Source organism: Sorex araneus, chromosome X (assembly GCF_027595985.1).
Source record: "Sorex araneus isolate mSorAra2 chromosome X, mSorAra2.pri, whole genome shotgun sequence".
Classification (NCBI taxonomy): Eukaryota; Metazoa; Chordata; class Mammalia; order Eulipotyphla; family Soricidae; genus Sorex; species Sorex araneus.
Genome location: NC_073313.1, coordinates 313,841,176 through 313,864,672, shown reverse-complemented (window position 1 = coordinate 313,864,672; position 23,497 = coordinate 313,841,176). Strand labels below are relative to the sequence as shown.

Here is a 23,497-nt window from a genome sequence, read left to right as displayed (position 1 = left end):
CCGGGTCTGTCCCCGGTTTCCGGATTGGGCGCTGGAGCAGTCAGGGCGCCCGCAGCACTGCGCGGCGCGGGGTGCGCGGGGTGCGCGGGGTGCGCGGGGTGCGCGGGGTGCGCGGGGTGCAGGAGGCGCGGGGCAGGCAGGCGGCACCGGGCACCGCGGGGAGTGCGGGGGTCGCGGGGGGCAGTGAAGGAGGGCGGCGCGGGATGTGCGGGGGGGATCGGGCCCCGCGGGAGGTTCCAGGAGCGAAGGAGGCGCGGGGCGTGCAGAAGGTGCCGGCCCGGCCCCTCGCCGCCGCCGTCGGACCAGTCGGACGGCTTCGGCCCGGCCCGCCCCGCCCCTCCGCCCTCCCGGAAACCCAGCGCCCGGGCCGCGAGCACCCGAGCCGCCGGCCCAACCCGCCCGGTCGCCGCCCCGCCGCGCTCGCCGCCCCCGGCCCGCTCCGGGCACTGCGCCCCGGGGCGCCCGGGCCGGCGAGAGTCCGCGGGAAATGGGCTGGGGCGCAAGGGCAGGGCTGGGCTGGGGGCGCCCCCGCCGCCGCCCCCGACAGTGACGCGAGCCGGTAAGCACCTGCGCAGTGGCTTTGGGCTGGGCAGGGTTCGCCGAGGGCGCGGGGACCCGCGTGCCGAGGGCAGAGCCGGAGGAGGGACGGCTGGGGGGGGAATCCCAGAATCCTGGCTGTGTGGGGGGGTCCGGCAGACGGATGCTTGGTCAGTCCCCGAGGAGTGTTCAGGCCGGGGGGCCCCTTCGCTGTTTCTTGCGAGCCTTGCTTGGTGGGCCCTGGCGGGCTTGGCACGGTGCCCCCCGCAGGAGTGCCCGAGTGCAGAGAAGCCCCCACTCTTCCCTTTGCTCTTGCGTGCTCTGCTTGTCACTGTGGCTGCCCAGAAATTCCCGGGAAGGTAAATAGTGTCTGCTCAGCTGATCTACTCCCATTCACTCTAGGGCTGAAGAACTGAGTCTAGCTTGGCCTTTCAGTAGGAAACCGGCACTAAGGGAGTTGAACTTTTTGTCAACCCTTCCTTTTAACTCCCAGGCTTCCAGATCCCTCCGTGGGTGTGCAGGGAGACGCCCGTGTCCAGAGCATGCATGTCCAGGTCAGAAGTCTGGCCTCCATGTGCAGGTCAGGGCAGCTAGAAGCCACCTGCCCTTGAACCTCATTAAGCCAAGCCTGCTCAGACCCAGAGCTGATTGAATATAATTAACAACTAATTGGATGTCTGTGAGCCCCTCTGCATAAGTAACACACCAAGGTCAAGTTTAGACAGCAGATAGAGCAGAGTGATTTATCGCTGCTTCCACACATGGCACTTCCTCTGTGTGAAGGGATGAAGAAAAGTCATTCATCTGCCCATCCGTCCATCTGTCCATCCATTCATCCGGTCTTCACTCAGCAGGTACTTTACTGAGTTCCCGCCAACTACCAACCAGGGAGGTAGGCTCTGGGAATAATACTGCTCTTTTATATCTGACTTATTGGAGAGAGAGCCTTAGCCAGTACGCAGATGAATCACGGCATTTCAGAGTGATAACTGCTCTAAAACAAACCAACGAGGTGATGTTGGGCGTGACAGGGAAGCAAACAGAGACATTGCCCCTTAGTTCAAGGAGATGGGAAAGGAACATTTCCAGGCTCTAGAGCTCTGTTTCCATGAGGAAAGCTTTTGAACTGCCTGCAGGGGACCCAGTGAGGGAAAAGAGAGGACAGACCCCTTTCCTGAGACTATTTCTTATTGAGAGGCTTACATCTAAAGCAGAGATTTAAGCGTCCCAAGAAAACCCATACACTTGTTTATTCATTTGACAAACAGTTACTGAAGGTCCTTGTATGATCCACCCCTGGTGCTCAGGATAAACAAGACAGACCTTCCCCTCAGAGCATCTTTCCTGGTGGTGAGAAAGAAACAGTCAACAGTTCTGGTCGGGTCACAGAGAGGGGTGAGGCATAGACTTGGGTACTTGATGCTGGCTTCCCACTCCTCTGTGTAGCAAATGGGGTTGTTATGAGTCTCACAAGTTTTATGTTTGAAGCTCTTGGTTATTCTCTTTCTGTGGACACTTGGTGTCCTGGCCAGTTATGGGTCCAGTTACGGGAAGATTTTATTATTTCCTCTCTCTCCCTCATGTTTACTGTTTCTTTCTTTCCTCCCTCAGTTCCACTGAGGCCTGTTACCCTCTCTGCCCTTGTGAGCAGCCAACACATTGCTTTACTCATATTTATCTCATGAGCTCAACCTATTATAGAAGAATAGATGACCTCTGACTGGAGCGCTAGTACAGTGGGAAGGATCTTGCCTTGCCTGCAGTCGACTCGGGTTTAATCCCTGGTACCATGAGTAGTCTCCTGAGTCCTGCTGGAAGTAAGCCCTGAGCACAGAGCCCAAAGTGACCCCTGAGGATGGCCAGCGGTGCTCTCCCCCATAATAAAAGAAGAAGAAGAATGGAAGGCATTGGTTTATATATCCAAGCCTTTCTTCTCTCCCTAATCGTGGTGTGCGGCAAATTGTGGTCTCATTTTTCAAACCCGATGCTCTCTGGTGATAGGTTCGACGACTGTGTATGTGAACGCTTGGCCGGTGGTTCTTGGTGGCTGTGCTGGGTTCCAGCCTAGGAACCGGGAACCCGTCCTCACACTTGTTTCTTGCTGGATTGTTCCAGAAAGGTGGATAAGAGAAGCAGGCTCATGAGGTAAACCTGGGAGGATGAAGAGGATTTATTTGCTTGGTGGAAAGGAGAATGGGGCAGATGTTCCAGGAGCACAGCCCAAGGACACGTCCCCAGACATGTCCCTGTGCAAGGCTACCAGGAGCGTTCAGGAGTGAGGCCCCAGGTGTGACTGATAAGCCAGTCAAGGTTCTTAAGAACAGGAGGAGGTCTCTGGGAGGGGGATATGGTGGGGGCTGAGGGGGCGGGGGCGAATAGTAGGAACCTGAGACACAGAAGTCCCCCCATGTTTCCCCAGATGTGAGGTTCTGGGTGGGTGGAGCCATGGATCCTTAGTGAAGGAGAACTGACCTTTCTTGGCACCTGAGGGTTGAGCCTGCCATCTGGGGAGGCTGAGCAGATGTGACCCACAAACAGGGCCCTGGGTAGGGGGCTAGCGTGACACAGAACCTGGGCACACTCCTAGCCCTGCTGACGTCTGCTTAGAGGCCTGAGGCTATAAGGGCTAGTGAGAGGCTAGTGAACCTCCCGACAGGAATGGGAAGCTGAAGTCATGGCCCATAGAGGCAAGGTGAGTCCAGGAGAGAGAGAGAAAACGGAAGAGAGGCTGGGCTGGCACAGAGCCCTGGGCAGACACGTAGGACGAAGTGGACAGACAGGCCACGCCGGCTGCTCAGGGGACTCAGTGCACGGGTGCACTTGTGAACTCTGCCCTTTGCTGGCTGCATGGTCCGGGGAGAGCATCCTCTCCATGGCAACCTGGATGCTCACACAGGCTCCTTGCCTTCTGAGTAGTGCATAATCCCGCCTTGCAAGAAAGTGGAAGTGCTGAGGCTGAGAGAAAGGCAGTGGCCTCCGGAAGCACCAGGCCTGGGCTTCCCTCCAGGTGGTCCTGGGGAGATGAGCTCGAAGACTGTGGCCCGGGGAGCTGCCAAGCTAGCCTGCCCCTCAGTCTCTGTGGGTGATTGTTGATACAGCCAGGAGTGAGTCCTGCTGGCACAGAGAGGGCCCCGGAACCCCAGAGGGCTGCTGGCCCATCTGTGGCCAGGTGCTGCAGGAAATGCCCGTCAGAGTTTTCCTTCTTCCTCTACCCTGTCCACGTATGCCTGTTCTGTGACACCAGAGGTTTGCTCTCCTGCTCTTTCAAGCCTGTGAATTGCTCAAGTTAATGGCTGACCAAAGCGAAGAAGGCGATAAGGAAGAGGTTAGGCTCTTTTTCTCAAGGGATACACTCTCGAAAGGTCAGATTCAGCTGTACAAAGCCATCTCCTCCTTTCCATTTCCTTGTAGTAGCTTTTCACTTGCGAGTTTTCCACCAAGGTGATTTCCTTGAATATTGTTTTGGAATAGATGCACAAGGGGCATAGATACATGGGATCAACTTTGGCCTGGTCCTGAGCAGGATCCTCGCTGGAAAGCCATCCCTAAAATCTCTGGTTCATCTTTATCAGATCTTCCTAACCACATTCAAATAAATGCTTAACTCTTGCAAATGTTCACTGTGTGCGTCACATGCCAGAGGCAAAACAGCCTTGGGTGGTGAATTCTTGGAGGAGGTCTTCTTTGCCAGGCAGGACAGGGAAGAAACACGAGACCTCTACACTCTTAGATTCTAGAGCCAGGATCTGCAGATTAACATGAGGTAAGGCAGGTTCAAGGTAGGAGAAGGTTCTGGGCTTGGCCTCCGGTGGTTTAAGGAAAAGGCTGGTTGTGCATCTGGTTGAGGAGGAGAGGGACCAGGAGAAAATAGGGCTTTGTGGGAAGAGTGAATGAGTTTCTTTCAGAATGACACGTCAGGTTTCAGAGAACTGTGTGTCAAGGCCTATCTACAGGTCTGATGCTCTTCCAGTCTCTTGCAGGGCCATCTCTCTCCTGGGGAAGGGGTGTGAGTGGGCTATGTGGGGCCCTCTCTCCACTGAGCATAGTTTTGCCCTGGGAAGGCTTCGTGCTGACTTAGGTCCACAAGTTGCTGCTTTTAGGCAGATAAAGAGATAAAGCATGTCTTGCAGAGACTCTTAATTTTGTTTCCTTTTTGCACCTTCACCTTCAAATAATCTCAGGTCAACTCTGGGATCCAGTGGGTCCCCACAGCTACATCAGAGAGGTCACCGGCAGTTAGTGGAGACACTTAGGGCCAGACGCCAGACCCGTGAGCAGCTGCCACAGGTGGGCCCTCAAGGCCCCGTCCAGCCTGCTTCTCAGCCCATCCCGACAAGGGTTATGGGACATTGTGAAAGGCCACCTGGCCTTTTGGGTGGGAAGAGAGAGCTGGTCATTATTTGACCAACTTAAGTTTTGGTATGGCTTTTAACTGCTGATAAACATCCTACAGACTAATTCTTTTTGTTTTTTAATTGGATTACTGTGAGATAGACCCTTACAAAGCTGTTCATGATTACAGTTCAGTCATACAGAATTCCAACACCCATTCCTTCACCAGTGTACATTTCCCAGCACCAGTGCCCCCAGGTTCTTAAAAGTGAGTTCTTTGCTGTAAAAGCATAAGGAGATTAAAATCTTATGTGCCATTGTCATCATCATCATTATCATCATCCCGTTGATTGTCGAATTTCTCGAGCAGTCTCAGTAATGTCTCCATTTGTCCTATCCCTGAGCTTTTAGAAGCCCCTCTCTACTCATCCTTCCCAACAATGTTACTTTGGAGGCTCTTTCAGGGTCAGGGGAATGAGACCCAGCATTGTTACTGGTTTTGGCATATGAATACACCATGGGGAGTTTGTGAGGCTCTCCCATGTGGGCAGGAAACTCTTGGTAACTTGTCAGGTTCTCCCAGAGGGAAAACTAGGCTATAAGATGTCTTCCGGGAGCTTGGTTTTAAGTCTCTGGATGTTGGTCATTGGTGGGATTATAGGGCACCAGGGGCAGTCCCTCAGTGTGATCGCCTAGCTACTGGAAAATGGGAAATCTGGGTGTAAGAGGCCCTGCCCCAATCCGAGCAGGCTTGGAGATCTCAGCCCCGGGTCCCACACACCTGGGTTCCTCTGCCAGTATCTTCATGCATGAGGCTCGTCTGAACATGTAGAGAGGGGCCTTGAGCGTGGCTGTGACTAGGCTCTGGAGGTCTTCGGCCGCAGGAGCTCTGCTCGGGGCAGGGAGGAAAACTGAAGCCCACCTCCTCCCAGGGGCCCCGAGGAAGACAACCAGGTGCTCGGGCAAGAGACTCTCTGCCAATGTGCCATTGTCATTTACTGATTACCACTGTCAACCTGATACTTGGGGATTTTTAAATCATTATTTTGCCTAAGTACACAGGTTTTTAAATATCTGAGAGCAGGGCCAGAGAGATAGCCTGGTGAGCAGGGCGCTCCCTTACATGAAGTCAATCCAGGTTCCATCCCAGGCACCACATACGGTCCCCCAAAACCTGCCACAAGTGATCCCTGAGCACCACCAGGTATGACCTCCAAACCAAACAAATTTGAGATCATATGGAATATGTTACTAGTTTTCTTTATAATACCTAGTGAGCGCCTTTTTCACTTCATTGTTCTTGGGAAACAAAATGTACCACCCTTTGGGACATATATGGCTCTCCTGGGTGTGGGTATGGACTTGCAGCTTCTTTGCCCTTATCAATAATGGCATCGCGTGTAATTCAGCAGGTGCTGCAGGAAAGGAACTTGTCTCATACCCTGGGAGGGAGCTGAGAAGGGAGCGTTGGAAAGCAGGGCTGGGTCATGCATGGTGCAGAGCTACCGGGACCCTGGGCTCTGTCCTTTCACAGGCAGGGAAGTGACTATGACACCCTGAGGCCTGCAACCGAATGCAGGAGACAGCATTCACTTTGGGGACCCCTGGTGTCCCTTTCGCAGGAGGTGCGGGAGACAGAGGAGGGGCTCCCAAGGCTCTGTCGCTGGTGGCCCTACTTACCATGAGCCCTTGGTCCCTCCTCAGCCTCTGTCCCTGGAATCTCTGCTCTCTCCTTCCTTGCCCAAGGAGCCAGCATGGCCAGTAATGCTGTCGATACCTAATGTGACCGAAGAGTGTATCGGGAGGCTGGGTCCCCCACTCTGCTCCCCTGGGGCCCAGACTGTGGAGGTCTGAGAACCTGGAGGGAAGTGGTGTTTGCTGGAGGTAGGGACACGTGTCTTCCTTAGTTTCAGGCCTCCTCAGAGGCAGGTGTTCCCAAAGACAGGTGAAGCAGCCTAGCAGCCACCCTCTGGGCCCTGCCCCAGCCTTGCCAGTGACTGGTGCCCCTGAGCGTCAGTCCTGAGCTAGCTGGGGTGAGTTTCAGAGGCTCTGAGTGGTGGGGCGGTTTGTCTCAGGTCACCTGCGGTCCCTGCAGACCCACTGGGACACCTTCCCTGCAAAGCTTTAGCACACAGCTCTTCAGATGGTCTTTTCCACATTCCCCCAGTCCTGCCTTTGCACCCAGCTTGGCCATTTATCCCCTGCATGAGCCTGTGATTGCTCTGGCCCAGGTTTCCTCATCTTGTGGCCACCAGGGGTGCCACTCTCGAGGGGCACCTTTGCACCCCCCACCTACACTTTCCGGCAGCACTCAACACAGCTGACCGCTTCCTCCTTCTAAACTTATCTCCTCTCTCATGGCTGGTGACCACACACTACTTGCTGCTCTCCCCTCCTCAACACGTCCATCCCTGCCTCTGCAGACCTTTGTGGCCCCAGCAGCCCTTGGCTGGGCCCCCCACTGCTCTTCTCGTTCTCCCCCACACTCTCCCCTGCTCGCTCTCCTCTCTCTCTCTCTCTCTCTCTCTCTCTCTCTCTCACACACACACACACACACACACACACACTTGCGCCTAGCACCTCACATCAAACCCAAGCACTGGGATTGGCTACAGTGGCTCCTGATTTTTCTCCCCGAGTCTCTCTCCTGTCTTCTCGGTGACCCACAATACACGGGCCCCAAGTCCTCTGTCTGTCCACTTCTGCTGCCACCAAGCCGAGGACCCCACTGCCCCCTCGTCCCTCCGCTGATCTCCAGCTCACTTAGTGCTCTGCTCTTTGTACTCCAGCCCCCAGCAGATGATCAGGAAAAGAAACAGGCACACTTCTCCCTGGCCCCAGGCCTGTCTCTCCTTCCCTGAGCACGGACTCGGCCTCCCCTCCGGGTTGTCTAGGCTCCGGCCCAGCCTCCCACACGATGGCTGCCCTCCTGACTTGTGCAGATCTTTTTGGCCTTGGGGAAGGAAGCAGACACACAGTTTTCTCCTGAGAGTGCTGCCCACACTTAGAGGCTGGTGGCTCGCCGCAGGGCTGTTGTCCTCTGCTCAGTCCTGCACACGCACAGGCATGCACATGCACAAACACATGCACACGCACATGCACACACATATGCACACACAGACACGTATAAGCACACATGCAAACATGCATGCACACATACACACACCTATGCACACGCACACACACCTCCTTTTTCCCTGCCCCTACACTCATATGCATGCACATCCCTCCTTTCTCTCTGCCCAGACATACATGCACATGCCTCTCCTTTACCCCTGTTCTTATACACACACACCCCTCCCTTTTCCCTTTCCCCTGCTCTTACACACACACACACACACACACACACACACACACACACACAGAGCCCTCCTTTCTCCCTGCTCTGTTCTCCTACCTGAGTCCCCTTTTTAGGTGTAGGTGATTTAGCTGCTTATATACTTCCAGTCCCTGCTACCTCATGGAAAGCTCGGAGAAGGGGCCGTGGCTGATGTGTTCCTTTTGATCTGTGAGCAGCTTCTTGCATTGGGGCACCTGGAGTAGGCGCTGGAGGGCCAGATTCTTGAGCCACTGAGAGGCTGGAGGCTAGAGGGCAGGGTTTGCAGATGGACCTCCCTGACTTCGCGTGTCTGGCTTGCACAGTTGGGCAGATGCTCTAAGAGCCCAGGAAGAGTGGCTTGGGGTGGTTCTTCATGCGCCAGATTGGAGCTGCATTGCGTTTGGGTGCTGGTGAGATTAGCCAGACCCTCGCAAGTGGCAGCCCTAGAGAGTGGGACCCTCCTGGTTATACCTGAACAGTTCAAAGCTGTCACTGCGGCCACTGACCCATCATTCTGAAGCGTGGTTGGTACTGCCTCCTGTGCTGACTGGTGTGGGTTTTCAGTGCACACGAATTGAGTGTCCTTTCTCCCTTCTTCTCCCACCAGGGCAGGGCACACGTGGCCCTCAGGCTTAAGCCCAGCCCAGCACTCCTCCCCAGTGTAGTGCCGCTCTTGGAGGCCAGAGCTGGGAAGGTGGCTCCGAGTATCCTGGAAGCGAAGGATACAGTGAGTATCCTACAGTGACCTCTCCCCGTGTCCTCTTGGCCTGTCTCTGAAGCACAGCTTCAGGGATGAGCACAGACCAGCCATCTACACTGCAGGTCTGAGCATGCTGCTAGGAGAGACATGGACATGCACTCACTTCAAGAAGGGGTGAAGGGCCAGGTCCCCAGGGCCACTCCTGCTGTAAGTCTGTCTGTCTGTTCACCCTTGAGCGGCAAGTATAGCAGCGGCAGCTTCCGACTTCGCTCTTCTCCCCAGCCCGAACTCAGAGCATCCCTCCCCACCTACTGGGACTCCTGTCTCCCGGAGTCGGGCTGTGAGGGCTTCTACCCCTCAGCAGAGATGTCAGTGTAGACTGGAGCAGCAGGTGGTATCAAGAGAGATGTGGAACAAGAATTTGTGGCCCTTGGTTCCATGGCCAGTGTCCCTTAGGGACAGATGTTGGGAGTTTGGGGGGGGGGACAGGTGATGGACACTTCCTATGTTCAAAGGCTGAGTTCTGGTCCCAAGTGGGTCACGTCCCAGCCACGCAGCTAGGCAGTGCTGACCCTTCCCTCTCTACCTGCCTTTCCTTCTGGGCCTTGGGCTGGGAAGATGTCCCAAAGCAGGAGAGAGAAGTGACTGGGTGCTGTCTCCTGGGGCGGCCACTCTTTGTAACTACAGGATAGTTGTATCAGGTGCCATTGTTACCTGCCAGACCAGACCACGGTAAAAAATAGGACTGTTTGGGCCAGAGCCATAGTACGGTGGATAAGGTATGCGGCTGATCTGAGTTCAGTCCCCGACACCTCATGATGGCCCCTCAGCATGCCAGGAGTAATCTCTGAGCACCTGGGTGTGGCCCCCAAACCAAAAGGAAATGTCACTCATTCAAAACAGAAAGGGAAAGTTGCCTGACCTGGGACCCCTCCAGGGAACTGAGAGAAGTTGGGGGTGGGCCCCAGAGGAGCCTGGGGGCGGGTGGGCAGCCCATCCACTCCAGGATGGGGACAGGGAAGGAGGTCCTGGGCAGAGCCCCCGGGGTGGGGTGCCCGGAGGCAGAGGCAGGGGCACGGGCCAGGGCCTGGCGGTGAGCGGTTCTCCTGTGGACAGGAAGTGTGAGGCACAGAGCGCGAGGGAGCCCCGGTAGGCGGGGAGGGCTGCTCTGAGTGCGGGCTGGGGAGAAGAGCGGAAGTCGGAAGCTGCCGCCGCCACTCTTGCCACTCAGGGGTGGACAGACAGACAGACCGACCTGCAGCAGGAGTGGCCCTGGGCACCTGGCCCTTCACCCCTTCTTGAGGTGAGTGCAGTGGGCGTGCTGGGGCAGGGGCCGAGGGCAGAGGAGCCAGGGCTGTGTGGCCCAGTGCATGACGTCTGCAGATCTCGGTGGCCCCACACCCCTTCCCCAGGGTCTTCCCTTCCCCAGCCTCCCCGAGCCCTGGGGGACGAACTGCAGTGCAGAAGGCTCAGATCCTTGCTGAGCCTTGGTGATCCTGTGACATCTCCAGGTCTGGGGGATGACCATGGCTAAGGATCCCGTGGGCTTGGTAGCCAGAGATAACCCCCGGTACCTAGATTTAGACCTCGGCGGGGGAGAGACAGGCCCGTGTGTGAGCACAGATGCAGGCCGGGCCATGAAGGGGGCTCTCAGCAGCACCCCAGGGAGCCTGCTTGGCTTCAGGCCTGCTGGTCTGTGTAGCAGGAACTGATTCTCTCTCTGAAGCGGCCTGCTTGGGACCTGGGAGGCTGGCTGTGTCCCGGTGGCAGAACTGCGTGTGGGAAGGCCTGGCCGCTGCCTCTCACCCTCGGGCTGGCACCCCTGCCTCTGCTAAGAGTCTGGCAAGGGGGCCTGTCACCCGCTGATGCCCTCTATATGCCTGTGGGATCTGAGCCAGGCCCCCAGCAGGCTGCCTGCGCAGCCTGGCAGAGCTGTAGCGCACCCCGGGGCACCCTTATCCTGCCCGGCATGGGCCCTGGGCTGCTGAGTTCCCGCGATAGGGACAGGAGAGACCAGAGAAGCTGTAGGCAGCCAGCAGGCTGGACTGAGCCTCTCTCTGCCCTGCCCTGGTGCTGCTGGTTGCTACTCATTTGCATGCAAGTGCCTTCGCTGCTGCGGGCAGGATGTGGCCTCCCCTCGCCCGCCCGGCTCCCTGTGCTTGGGCCCAGGTGCAGGCCGCGCCTCAGTTCCGCATCTCCAGAGAGACCTTGCCATGCTCCGCTCCGGGGTCCCTCCACCTCCTGGCACCCACCACGCACAGCCCTGCAGCTTTCATCAGCGACATCTCTCCCCTCCCCCTTCGTGAAAAGCCCCCCTTGGTGGTGGTGACAGTTCTCTGAAATGTGTTATTTGTTTGTGGGCAGCTGCTCCAAGGGGGTTCTGTGGTTGGGGGGGGCAGGGTGGGGGGAGCCTAGCCTCTCCTCCCCAACCTCAGCACCTGCGGATCTTTGGGAGCTCAGAGTCTCGGTGCTTCTCTGGAGCTGACCTTACTGCCCCTGGGCCATCAAGGTGGGAGGCGAGATGGCTTCAGAGGTGCCAGGACACCCCCCCCCCACCCGTAGAGGAAGGTGGCAAACCATCTCCCTTCTTAGGATATTCCAAACAATTTCAGAAGAGGGGGCCCTCAGGATGAGGAACAAATAAGGCCCTGGAAGTTCCACATCTGTGTCTTGCCCAGGGTGGGTGGTGCTGCCCCAGGGGTCCTGGAAGGGTCCCAGGGACAGGCGTCAGTGCAGGGACAGTCGGGGCTCCTTCTGGTGGAGGCTTTCCAGCGGGGCATTGAGTGACTGTTGTCCTGAAGAGGGTGCGTTGCTAAATCACTAGTTGCTAAAAAGTGAGACCCTCCAGGGTCAGGGGGCCTCTGTGCCCCAGCCCTCAGCCGCTGAGGATTCTCTGCACCCACCCCCCTTCTCTCCCTCTTTCCTCATGTTCACCAACTTCTCTGTCAAACCCAGAACCCAGCTGGCTCAGCAGTGGGTCGTGAGGGGACCTGGGTTGGAGGCACTGAGAGGGAATCTGCAGATACTCCCAGGGATTTACTCCTGGGGTTTACACAGATAGGAGAGCTCCTCGAGGGCCAGAGAGATAGCACAGTGGATAGGGCACCTGCCTTGCACACTGCCAGGCTGGGCTTCATCCCTTGTTACCCCAGTATGTCTGCTAAGCCCCACCACGAGTTCTCCCTGAGCCTAGAGCCAGGAGTCCTCCCTGAGCACTGCCCCTCCCCCGAAATCATTAAGAAAGACAAAAAAGAGTACCTCAGGCCAGGGAGGAGGCCCCAGCTCCCCCACTCCTCCTGACCAGGCAATTTCCCAGCCCCCTCTGAGCTGGGCTGCAGTTTCCTTAGTAGGAGGGCAGTGTTCCCCACTTGCCTTCCCAGAGGAGAGGTTGGGCTGCAGATGAGCCACCAAATCAGAATCACTGTCACTGTCATCGATTTGCTCAAGCGGGCACCAGTAACATCTCCATTGTGAGACTTGTTGTTACTGTTTTTGGCGTATCGAACACGCCACAGGTAGCTCGCCAGGCTCTGCTGTGCGGGCGGGATACTCTCAATAGCTTGCCGGGCTCTCCAAGAGGGTCAGAGGAATCGAACCTGGGTCCGCCGCGTGCAAGGCAAACGCCCTACCAGCTGTGCTATCGCTCCAGCCCGCCACCGAATATCCTGGAAAATGTGAGTTTCATGTGAACACTCCTAAAAGTGTAGTGTGAGTTTGTAGGAGCGTTGTGTTGATGCACTGTGATGCTCAGAGAAGCCTCTCAAAAGACATTGACTGTGCCACCCCCATGGAACTACCAACCTGGACGCAGGGCTCCCCCACCACTCTACCCCGGGAACCCCACTCATGGTGGCCTTGGACTTCTCCAGTCAACCCTAAGCCTTGCCTTTCCCGCCCATCATGTCTGAGGCATCGTATTATAACCCTGCCCCCACCCACCCCACCCACCAGCGTCCAAACTCCTCCATCAAGAGTGGACATCACACACACGTGGGCATTTGGCGTCTCTTCTGCAGACAGTGGGGACGGGTGCAGGGTAGCAGCTGCATTCTGGCGGGAGAGGTGGACTGTGCAGTAGCACCAAGGCTGCGAAGGGACAGCGGGTTAGTTGATGTCCCCAAGTGCCATGGGTCTGTCTGTCACTGCCCTGCCCTGCAATGGCAGCTCTGTCCACTTGAGTCTCTGATTCTTGCCCCTTTCCCTCCACCTGCTCCCTTTGGTGACAGCCCGTGGAAGTTGCTTCCAAGTCTGACCTGCTGTCATTCGCCTGGGTGGCTGCCCAGGCACATGTGCCTAAGTGTTTATGTCCACAGACTTGCAGACACAGACTCAAGTGAGATTTGGGTCTTGTTTTGCTTTTTGGATATTGGGGACACACTTGGTGGCACTCAGGGATTACCCTGAGTAATTGCATTCAGGGAATTAGTCCTGGTTATGGGGAGATATCTGCAGTGCCGGGGATCAAACCAGGGCTGATTGCATGCAAGGGAGATTCCCTACCCACTGTGCCATCTCTCTGGCCCTGGAGACTCAGGGTTAGAAGTTGCAGGTTCCCTTTTCCCAGCTGTCTCGCCCCCACTCCCCTTCTTGGCACCTGAACTTTTCCTGTCTGTTTACTTGTGAGTATAGGTGAACTGGCCACCATTGGGCAGATACTCATGCCCAAAGGCTGGCACACACTTACACGCGATGGTGGGGTGGAGGCATGAATGAAGACCGAAGCACAGCCAAGTCCAGGCCAGGCAGGGAAGGGCCCTTGGTGTCCGGGCTGGGGTCCTGAGCTTCTCTCCTGTGGTGCCACTGCGGGTGTCTTTGCTCACTCTTGGTCAAGCTCTGCTAAGCAGACCTGGGGCAGCTGCGGGTGGACTTGACCCTGAGCATTGATCTTTGAGTCTGAGGTGCCTCATCCCTCCCTTTGGGAAGAGGGCAGGGTGAGAGGGCTGAAAGTGGCAGAGGCTGCGTGTTGCCTGCCTGAGAGGAGAAGGTGCCCAGTGCTGCTCCTTGCATGTGGCAGAGAACTTGGGGAGCAGAACCCTAAGAATCCTCAGCCTGTCACCCAGGGTGGGGGAGGTGGGAGAGGGAGAGAACAGGGAGAGAGGGGGAGAGAGAGGGAGAGAGAAAGGGGGAAGAGGGAGAGGGAGAGAGAGGGAGAGGGAGAAGGAAGGGAGAGGGGAGAGAGGAAGGAGAGGGAGAGGGAGAAGGAGAGAGAAAAGGAAATAAAGGGGGAGAGAGGGAGAGAGAAAGGGGGGAGAGAGAGGGAGAGGGAGAAGGGAGGGAGAGGGGAGAGAGGAGGGAGAGGGAGAAGGAGAGAGAAAAGGAAATAGAGGGAGAGAGAAAGGAGGGAGAGAGGGGGGAGAGAGGGAGAGAGAGGCAGACAGAAGAGAGTGAGAGAGAGGGAGGGAGAGAGGAAGGAGAGGGAGAGGGAGAGAGAAAAGGAGAGAAGGGGTAGAGAGGAGAGAGAAAGGGGGAAGTGAGAGGGGAAAGAGAGAGAGAGAGGCTGACAGAGAGAGAAGAGAGGGAAGGGGGGAGGGAGAGAGGAAGGGGAGAGAGAGAGAGAGAGAGAGAGAGAGAGAGAGAGAGAGAGAGAGAGAGAGAGAGAGAGAGAGAGAGAGAGAGAGAGAGAGAGAAGGAGAGAGGGAAAAAGCAAGCAAGCCTGAGCCAGCACAGGGCAGACCCTGGAGGGGTATGGTTACCAGGAAGGTGGATTTTTCCGGCGCTCGTGGATTCTTGAGAATTGTATGAGCAAGGTGCATACAACATTCAGGGGCTTAAGAAGTCAGAATTGATTCAGTTCGAATCGATAGGACCAAGCCCCTTCCCCATCCCCAAAGTCCACACCTCTCTATTATTTACCTGTGTAAATCTTGTCTCTCTTTCTGGCCTGGAATCTGGCCACCTCCAGCCTGTGATGATCTTGTCTGTTCCCTGTCATTTTCTACCCAGTGTTTTCTAATCTGAAATCTTGAGCCTCTGGGCTTACCCCCTGATTGTCTCTTGTCTTGGTCATCCTTAATCTCGTGCCTGTGGGTGGGACTCCTGTGCTCAGTACCTTGTCATTGTCTGGGCATTTGAGCCCGGCGTGATTCAGTACTTTGTCTGGGCACTGAACCTGGGGGCCTAGTCTGGGGCTTCATTAATTCTGCTGCTATTTCCCACCATAGTCAGCCGATCCTCTGTTCTCAACTGTGGACCTTTTCTGGTCGGGAAGATTAAAATGACCAGATTGGAACCACTGACCTCATTCCATTCTTTCTTTTTTTTTTTGCTTTTTGGGTCACACCTGGCAATGCACAGGGGTTACTCCTTGCTCTGCACTGAGGAATTACTCCTGGCGGTGCTCGGGGACCATACAAGATGCTGGGAATAGAAGCCAGGTTGGCCGTTTGCAAGGCTAATGCCCTACCCGCTGTGCTATTGCTCCAGCCCTTTGTTCCATTCTTTTTTTAAAATTTTTAAAAAATTTTATTGACTCACTGCGAGATAGTTACAAGCTTTCATGTTTGGGTTACAATTACACAATGATCAAACACCCATCCCTCCACCAGTGCACATGACCCCGCAATACCACTTCTGGGAATATATCCCGAGGATGCAAAAAAGCACAGTAGAAATGACATCTGTACCTATAATATTCATTGCAGCACTGTTCACAATAGCCAAAATCTGGAAACAACCTGAGTGCCCTAAAACAGATGACTGGTTAAAGAAACTTTGGTACATCTACACAATGGAATACTATGCAGCCATTAAGAGAGATAAAGTCATGAAATTTGCTTATAAATGGATAGACATGGAGAGTATCATGCTAAGTGAAATGAGTCAGAAAGAGAGGGACAGACATAGAGGGACTGCACTCATTTGTGGAGTATAGAATAACATCACATGAGGCTGACACCCAAAGACAGTAGAGAAAAGGGCCAGGAGGATTGCCCCATAACCTTGTTCCATTCCTTGTTTTGTTTTGTTTTGCTTTTTGGGTCACACCCGGTGATGAACAGGGGTTACTCCTGGCTCTGCACTCAGGAATCACCCCTGGTGGTGCTCAGGGAACCATATGGGATGCTGGGAATCAAACCTGGGTCGGCCGCGTGCAAGGCAGATGCCCTACCCTCTACCCGCTGTGCTATCGCTCCAGCCCCTACCTTGTTCCATTCTTAAACCTGCCAGGAGTCATCCCTGAGTCGGGAATAAGCCTGGAGCACAGCCAGGCGTGGTTCCAAAGTCAAAATAAATAGATCAAAAGAAATTGATCAGATCCGATTAACCTTAGGTGAGCCAGTTTGTCTGGTGCACCGCCCCCTTTCCCTCGTTGAGTCAGCAGGGTGTGTTCCAGTCCCTTCGACCAGACCATGGTACACAGGCTGCAAAATCAGCGGCCTGGCATGGGACTCCCCAGAATTGAGGGGGGGCTGTCCTGGAACCCAAGGATGGATGCGCCCTCAGGGCTGGGCCCTTCTGGAGAAGAGTAGAACCTGGAGTCGGAGTCTTACTTTGCTGAGAGCTCTTGAGGGGAGGGTGCGGCCTGGGGGCAGAGGAGGGTCTATGGAAACCCCGAAGGATTCTGTTTTGAGGGGCTTTGGGCTGAGTATTTCCAGAGTGGTGAGAACCCGACCCCTTTCCCTCCCGCTGAAGGAAGGCCCCAAACAGGCCCTGATTTCTGGGTGACCTTCAGCACTGCAACCCTGCCTGGCCTCAGCCTGAGTGTTCGAAGGGACGAGAGGGGCTCCCTGGGGACCCCCTCTGAGAGCCTCAGCTCACCTCTGCATTCAGGGCCTGGGTGAGAGTGTGCTTCGTGTGCACCCTTCCTGTCCCCACCAGGGCCTGCCAGGCACCGAGTGACCTTGACTCCTGACTACCGGGTCCACCCTGTGAGGGACTGTTTCTGTGTGGGAGCTGGGACTGGGTGTTGGGGGGTCGGGGAAGTGGGGGGGTTGCCATCCCAGGGAAGTGGGAAGCCACACTCAGGCAAGGGGGGAGCAAGTGTGTATGCACGATTTGGCTGCCCTCTTCACACCTCGAGCCTCCGCTCAGCTGCCTCCTGTCCCCGTGTGGTCTTGGACTTCCTGCCAGGTCGCTGCTCTGTCCGTGTATCTCTGCCTGCGGCTGGTGGCCCCCGCTGACAGCCCAGACCCTCAGCAGAGCCAGCCCCTCTCTTTTCCTCCCAGCCCCTTGATCAGCGGTGGGTGGGTGTCTCTGAGGAGGGTGCAGGTCTTTGCGACTTCGGGGTCACACCCGCTGGCCATCTGCCTCCTGCCACTCTGGTTGGGTTCGCCTCCCCTTGGCTGGGCCCCCCTGTGCAGACCCTCCTGCTGTTGTGGCTAACACGCATCTGCTGGCGGCCTTTTGCAGGGTCGATGCCAGCTCCCCGCTGCCCTCCAGGCCCAGCTGCCTCCATCGCCACTGTCCTTGTCATCATGGGCCCGATGGGAGTGTGAAGGTGCCACTGGAGGGCTTCCCCGCACGCTGGACGATGGGTGACCCCCGGTTACCCGAAGCCACGGAAACCGCGGAACCCACAGAACTTCTCAGCGCTTACGTGGGAGGCGGCCTGCCACCATGTCCCGCATCACTGGCTGGGGCGCCCTGTGGCCCTTCTCAACCACCAGGGGCACAGACCTGGGCCTTGGACCCTCTCAGTTCTGCCAGGCCCGATGCTTCAACCTGGGGCTCCAGCCTCGATGCCCCAGGGACCACCCCGTCCCCCACTGCCGGCTCCACCAGTTCCACGCAGGTGGTGTTCTGGGCGGGTATCCTGCAGGCTCAGATGTGTGTGCTGGACCTGGAGGAGGAGCTGGAGAAGACAGACGGGCTCCGGGCCGAGCTGAGGCGCTGCGTGCCCGTCCCGCCCGAGGACCTCAGCCTCCCCGGGGAGGAGGCCTCTGTAGCAGAGAGACGCAGCAGTGGGCCCGAGGCGGGCAGCCAGCCAGAGGAGGTGGCAGGCCTGTCCCCAGCCTGGAGTGCCGAAGAGGAGAGCGTGTTCTTCGACAACCCGCTCTTTCTGGACAGCCCGTGCTCCGACGCCAGTACTTCCGGGACGTGCTTTTCCTGGGCCTTCCCGGACTGCCTTGAGGCAGGGAGGCCAGAGCCGGGGAGCCCCCAGATGCCGGAGGCCCTGGTCCCCGCAGCTGGGGAGCTGGGGGTGCCCGGAAGTGAGCTGGAAGGCGAGGACGTCCCGGCTGACTCTGGGGGCTCGGCCACGCCACCGTTCCCTGTGCCCACCTACAAGCTGCACTCCTCCTGGGCTGCCCTGGACGCCTCTGAGGGGGCTCCCACAGCACCTCCCAGTTGGGAGGAGAGGGAGGTGAGCTGTGCCCCAGGGGCGGGGTGGGGGGAGCCCACCTCACCCCGCAGGGCTGTACAGGGGGCTCAGAAGAATCTCCAGGGGCCTGAGCACTGTGGCACGCGGGTGCTGCAGTGACAGAGCTGGGGAGTGGCCACTGCAGGGCCGTGGCAGGCGAGTGGCACGTCCCGATGTCACCGCAGCAGTGGAGGCCCCCAGCCCTGAGAGCTGTGCAGACCTCCCCCTCCACCCACTTCTGCAGGATGGGCCTCACAGGAGAGGCCAGGAATCAGTCAGCTGGCCAGGGTCGCCCTGCCCTGCCCGGAGGGCTGCTCCCGTGTCCGGGACTCTGAGCTCACAGGCTCCCATCCCTCCCTGCGTCTGTCCTTGAGTCAGTGGGAAGCTGGAATGCATGTGTCGGAGATAGTGGGCAGCACAGCCCCCCCAGGAGGCATCCGCCCAGATAAGGGGAGCAGGAGGGCCCGGCCTGTAACTTTCTAATCACACCCGCTCTGCCACAGTGCCCACAGCTCCCGCAGACCAGAAGGCTCAGCGTCCTGGCCCTTCTTGCTCCGGGGGCCCTGGGTGGCCTAGAGGAGAAGCCTGGGACCCCTCGGCTCCTGGGCCCTGCCCAGCCCCTGCCCCCTGGTCCTCTCTGGGACTTAACCCCTCTGGGCTGTGGAGGGAGGCAGGAGAACACAGTGGGTGGGGCATGGCGGTGTAGGGAGGAGGCCCACCGCAGCCCTAGTTTCTCATCTCCTGCTCTCCTCTCCTTTGCTGCCTCCCCTGGTCACAGGGCTTTCTCCTGGGATGTGCAGAGACTGGCTGGGGGGTACAGGACACCTGCGCTCCGCCTGCCCCACAGGCTGTGCAAATTTGTGCTGGTCACTCGCCCTCTCTGGGCCTCACCGCTGTAAAGGGGAATCTGATGAGCTGCAGGGACCAGCACCCAGAGAATGCGGGTCTTCTCCTAGCCAGGATCCCTCGTCTGACCAGTCCCCCGGGTGGGAGGGAGGGAAGGCCCCTGGGAAGAGCATCCCTGCCCACCTTTCTCCCACCCCCGCCCCTCGGGCTCACAGCCACCTCTCCTCCTGTCCCCTCAGGCCCTACCCTGCTCCCCAGGCACCCTGAGAGAAGAGGATCCTTCCTGGCCGTCCCCAGAGCGGCCTCTTTCTGAGGACAGAGGTGAGCCCAGCAGGGAGACCATGGAAATGGGTGGCAGGAGGGACGGAGATTGCTCTGGAACTTTGGGTGTCAGGAGGCTCCTCTGGCCGGAGCCAGGCATCCTTTAGACCTGTGATCTAGTGGATCTAGATCCTAAAGGATCTAGTGGGCACTGCCAGGGTAGCCCTGGTGGGCTACCCCCCATGCTGTGGCACCCAGGAGCCCTGGCATTGAACCCTCCATCCTGGTTAGTCGAGTGTCATGGGCGGTGACCTCTGGGAGCCTCCCCTGACCCCAGAAATACTCATAATGAAACAAACGTGCCAGGGGCCAGGGAGATGGCACAGTGGGTAGGGCTCTTGATTTGCCCACAGCTAACCTTGATTTGAACCCCAGCACTACACAGGGTTCCCTTGAGGGCTTACCATGGCCCTATGGTTCCCTGCTGTGAATAAGCCCTGGGGACCACCAGGGGTGACCCCACACACACAAAGATGTGCCAGTGGTCCAGCATTTCTCATGACTGGTGGTTTTAGCACGTCCTGAACTTCGGGTTATCTCCTCATGGAAGCCTCTGCCCACGGCTTGCCTGTGTGGGAGGTCACAGTCTGCAGAGGGACAGGACACGCCACCGACTCTGGGGAGGGGCGGGTGGCACAGGTCAGCTTTCAGCCCTCCACCCTCTCTCCTCCCCACCCACTTCGCTCCAGGCTCTTCCTCGGGGGACAAGAATGCCGAGGGCCCCCAAGAGTCTGCTTTCTGTGCCTTGTCCCCTGGCCCCTGGGGGAGCTCAGCTTCTTCGCCGGAGCCCAATAGCCTCGAATCCGTGAGCAGAGATGCCGGTTCCAGGTCCAGCCTGGTGACCTCCGAGCCAGGCAGCCTGCAGCCCCAGAGCCCGCCCTGGGATCATGGTGCTCCCAGAAGGATGCTCGATGCTTCATGCCCGGCGCTTTTGACCACCGATGTGATGGAACCGAGTTCCCCAGACACAGAGGAGCCAGAGGAGGCTCTAGACCCAGGCACCGAGGTCACCAGTGCAGACCCAGATGGCACTGCAGCGCCTGCCCTGGGGTAAGTGCCACCTCGGCTGTGGGCGTCTGAGAATGCAGATGCTGTCCTGCCTTCATAGCTCCAGATGAGGGCGTATTGGGGCTTGGCTTACTTATTTTACAATACTCCGTTCTCAGGGCCAGAGCGACAGTACCATGGGAAGGATGCTGGCTGTTAATGCCACTGACTCAGGTTAGGTCCCTGGCACCCCAGAGGGTCTCCAGAGCCCTGCCAGGAGTGATCCCTGAGTGCAGAGCCAGGAGTAAGCCCTGAGCACTGCTAGGTGTGCCCCCCCCAAAAAAAAACTGGAAATGATTCCATTTTATTTTTGTTTTAGTCTATTATTATTTTTTACCCCCTTTGTTGGGCTGGAGCGATAGCACAGTGGTAGGGCGTTCACCTTTCACGCGGCCAACCTGTGTTCGATTCTTCCGCCCTTCTCAGAGAACCCGGCAAGCTACTGAGAGTATCGTGCCCGCAAGCAGAGCCTGGCAAGCTACCCATGGCTTATTGGATATGCCAAAAACAGTAACAATAAGTCTCACAATGAGAGACGTTACTGGTGCCCACTCGAACAAATCGATGAGCAACAGGATGACAGTGACAGTGACCCCCTTTGTTGGGGATGCCCTGGCTGGGCATGCTTTCAGCTCGACTGTCACTGAGGTCACACAGTAGGTCTCTGTCCCCATCAGCCACAGTCCCCCTAAGCTCTGCTCCGCAGGGCAAGTGGGTGTGCTCAGGGCAGGGTTGGCGGGGGGGCGGGGGGGTGTCTCTGTGGGGCTTGTCCAGGAGTCACACTCAGCCACGCTTCTTGGCTGTGCTGGTCAGTGCAGGCCTCAGTGACTCTGCTCAGACAGGGCCACACACACACCTGGCTGTGTGTAGCCAGAAATTGCCAGCATCATGAGGCATGGTCGCCGTTTGCAGATACCAGGGGCTCGGCCTCATGATGGAGCCCCGGTGAGGTGGTGTTTCACGCCCCTGCACCACTGCGCCGGGTCCCTCTGGATGTTTTCTGTGCTGATTCCCGGGGAGTTCGGCGTGAGACCACTGATCCCAGTTACAGGTGGAGTGTTGGAGGCACAGGAGGCCAAACAGAGCAGCAGGGCAGCGGTTGGGGTTGTGATGTATGTTGGGGCACCAGCTGTGGTGATGGGGCAGAGCAGAGGCCAGGGTCACATCCCACACATTGTCTGTGTGACCTGACAGTTCAGAAGTTGCAATGGGTAGGCCCGGTGCTGCAAACCTAGCTCCGAGCCTCCTGTGGGCTTAGCAAGCCTGACTTCTCCTCCTGGAGCCCCTAGAGGGGATATTTGGGGTGAGCAGAAGCAGCACCCCACAAGCTGCGTGCCAGGCTGGCCATCTGGAGCTGAGGGGGAGGCGTCTTCCCCAGACCGTGAGCCCCAGAATTCCCGGGCACTGCATGCGACTAAGTCACAGACGAAGCAGCCCAGGCCTGGCGCCTACCTCAGGCCAGCAGCGGAGGTTGGTTGATCCTATGGCCTATAACAGGACAAGTATTGTCCCCAACCCATGACAGCCAGGAACCAAGAAGAGAGGCTGGAGAGCTGGATGTCTGCCCACCCTCTGGGCAGCTGGATGGGGTCACTGCAGACACAGAACCATGGCTGCCCTGGTTTCTGCTCACTGACTGGGGGTTAATCCTGTTGCCATCTCGTGGGGAGAGAGCCAGTCTGTCAGTGCCAGGATTCAAAGAGGCATCTGGGAAAACATGCACAGGAGCTGTACAGAGGTGTGGCCATCAGACGTGTGCCTCCAGGGTCTGGAAAGAGGGTTCACCCATGGAACACAGGACCAGTTCATGCTGGGTTAGAGTGAGTGCTGGACTCTCACGGCACACCGTGATGAAAGGTTCCTCCATGGAGGCTTTCCTCCGCAGAGAGATAACGCTCTTTCACCAGTAGGCTGATTCGATCTTTCTTTTACACCGGGGAACCAAGTTTCATGCTCCAGACCCAGCGAGGTGCCCTGATTTTTCACAGTGAAATCATGCAGGTCCTTCTCCTTCCAGTTTATTTGCCTAATTATTCCATGATTACTTGTTATTTAAGTCGTTATTCTATTTATTAAAACTATTTGATTGGGAGAACAGGTCGCACACCTTACAATTCACTTCCCATAATTGTTTACATACAGACCCATGTCAAGCAGAGACTTAAGGTTCAGTTTTCATTTCTGCAGCTTCTGCATCTGGACACGTTGTTAGGTCAATCGAATGGGCCAGGTCATATTCATATTTAGAAAGTGTTTAGTGCTTTATCCAACTCTCTCTCTTTCTCTCTCTCTCTCTCTCGCTCAGTGTGTGTGTGTGTGTGTGTGTGTGTGTGTGTGTGTGTGTGTGTGTCTGTCTGTCTGTCTGTCTGTCTGTCTGTCTGTCTTTCTCTATAGGAAGGGGAATCAGGCTACACCCAGCAAGTGCTGGGGGACTGTTCCTGGCTCCAAGCTCAGGAGTGACCCTGGGGATCAAACCGGGGGTCAGTGGGATGTGGAGCAAGTGCTTTACCCCTGGTGGATCCAGTGGTGTACTCTGGCCCTTCCACTTCTTTCTCTGACAGCCACCCTCACTTTTGTTTTCTCCTCTTGTGTTGCTCTTGGGACCATGCTGTACCCTGTCACTGGTCAGACACTTCCCAGGTGGACCCTGGACTTGATGTGTTCTTCTAGGCCACACTCAGTGATGCTCATATCCTGGCTCTGTGCTCACTCCTGGCAGGGCTCGGGGTGCCATCTGGTACCCAGTCAGCCACATGCGAGGTTTCCCGCTCACTGTCTCTCTGGGCCCCAGACCCTCGGCTTGCTCTCCATCAGTTTGCTGACTGCCCCTCACTCGCTCTGGGGTTCTCCGTGTGTGCCCTGCGTGGGGGTGTACAGGAGGGTCAAGATAGCGCAGAGCTGGGTGTCCACACAGAGTGGGGCAGGCCATTTGCTGAGGCTTTACTCTCTAAGTGGTCAGTTTCACAGTGACCACTGTCTATTCTGATTGCTCTGCTGGCCTGCAGTGCTCGCTGTGGTTCCCAGACTCACAACTATTCAGGTAACAGGGACGCCCTATGCCCTGTCTGACAGCAGGAGAGCGAGGGCTGGGGCACCT

The 23,497-nt window shown here is 57.1% G+C and overlaps 1 protein-coding gene across 4 annotated transcripts in view; it reads left to right on the top strand.

The window, feature by feature from the left end:
* Positions 1-245: 245 nt before the first annotated feature.
* Positions 246-23,497, top strand: part of PSD4 (pleckstrin and Sec7 domain containing 4) — a 32,598-nt gene continuing 9,346 nt past the window's right edge. The window contains exons 1-5 of one of the 4 annotated variants that reach the window (XM_055121479.1): positions 268-559; positions 8,796-8,915; positions 17,238-18,189; positions 19,272-19,353; positions 20,043-20,403. In XM_055121479.1, coding sequence (XP_054977454.1) covers positions 17,359-18,189; positions 19,272-19,353; positions 20,043-20,403 — 1,274 coding nt within the window. In that variant the 5' untranslated portion in view covers positions 268-559; positions 8,796-8,915; positions 17,238-17,358. Of the gene's footprint in view, positions 560-2,543; positions 2,552-2,652; positions 2,683-8,795; positions 8,916-12,436; positions 12,563-17,237; positions 18,190-19,271; positions 19,354-20,042; positions 20,404-23,497 lie in introns of those variants that run through there. The other 3 variants (XM_055121476.1, XM_055121478.1, XM_055121477.1) reach the window with 3 other exon arrangements.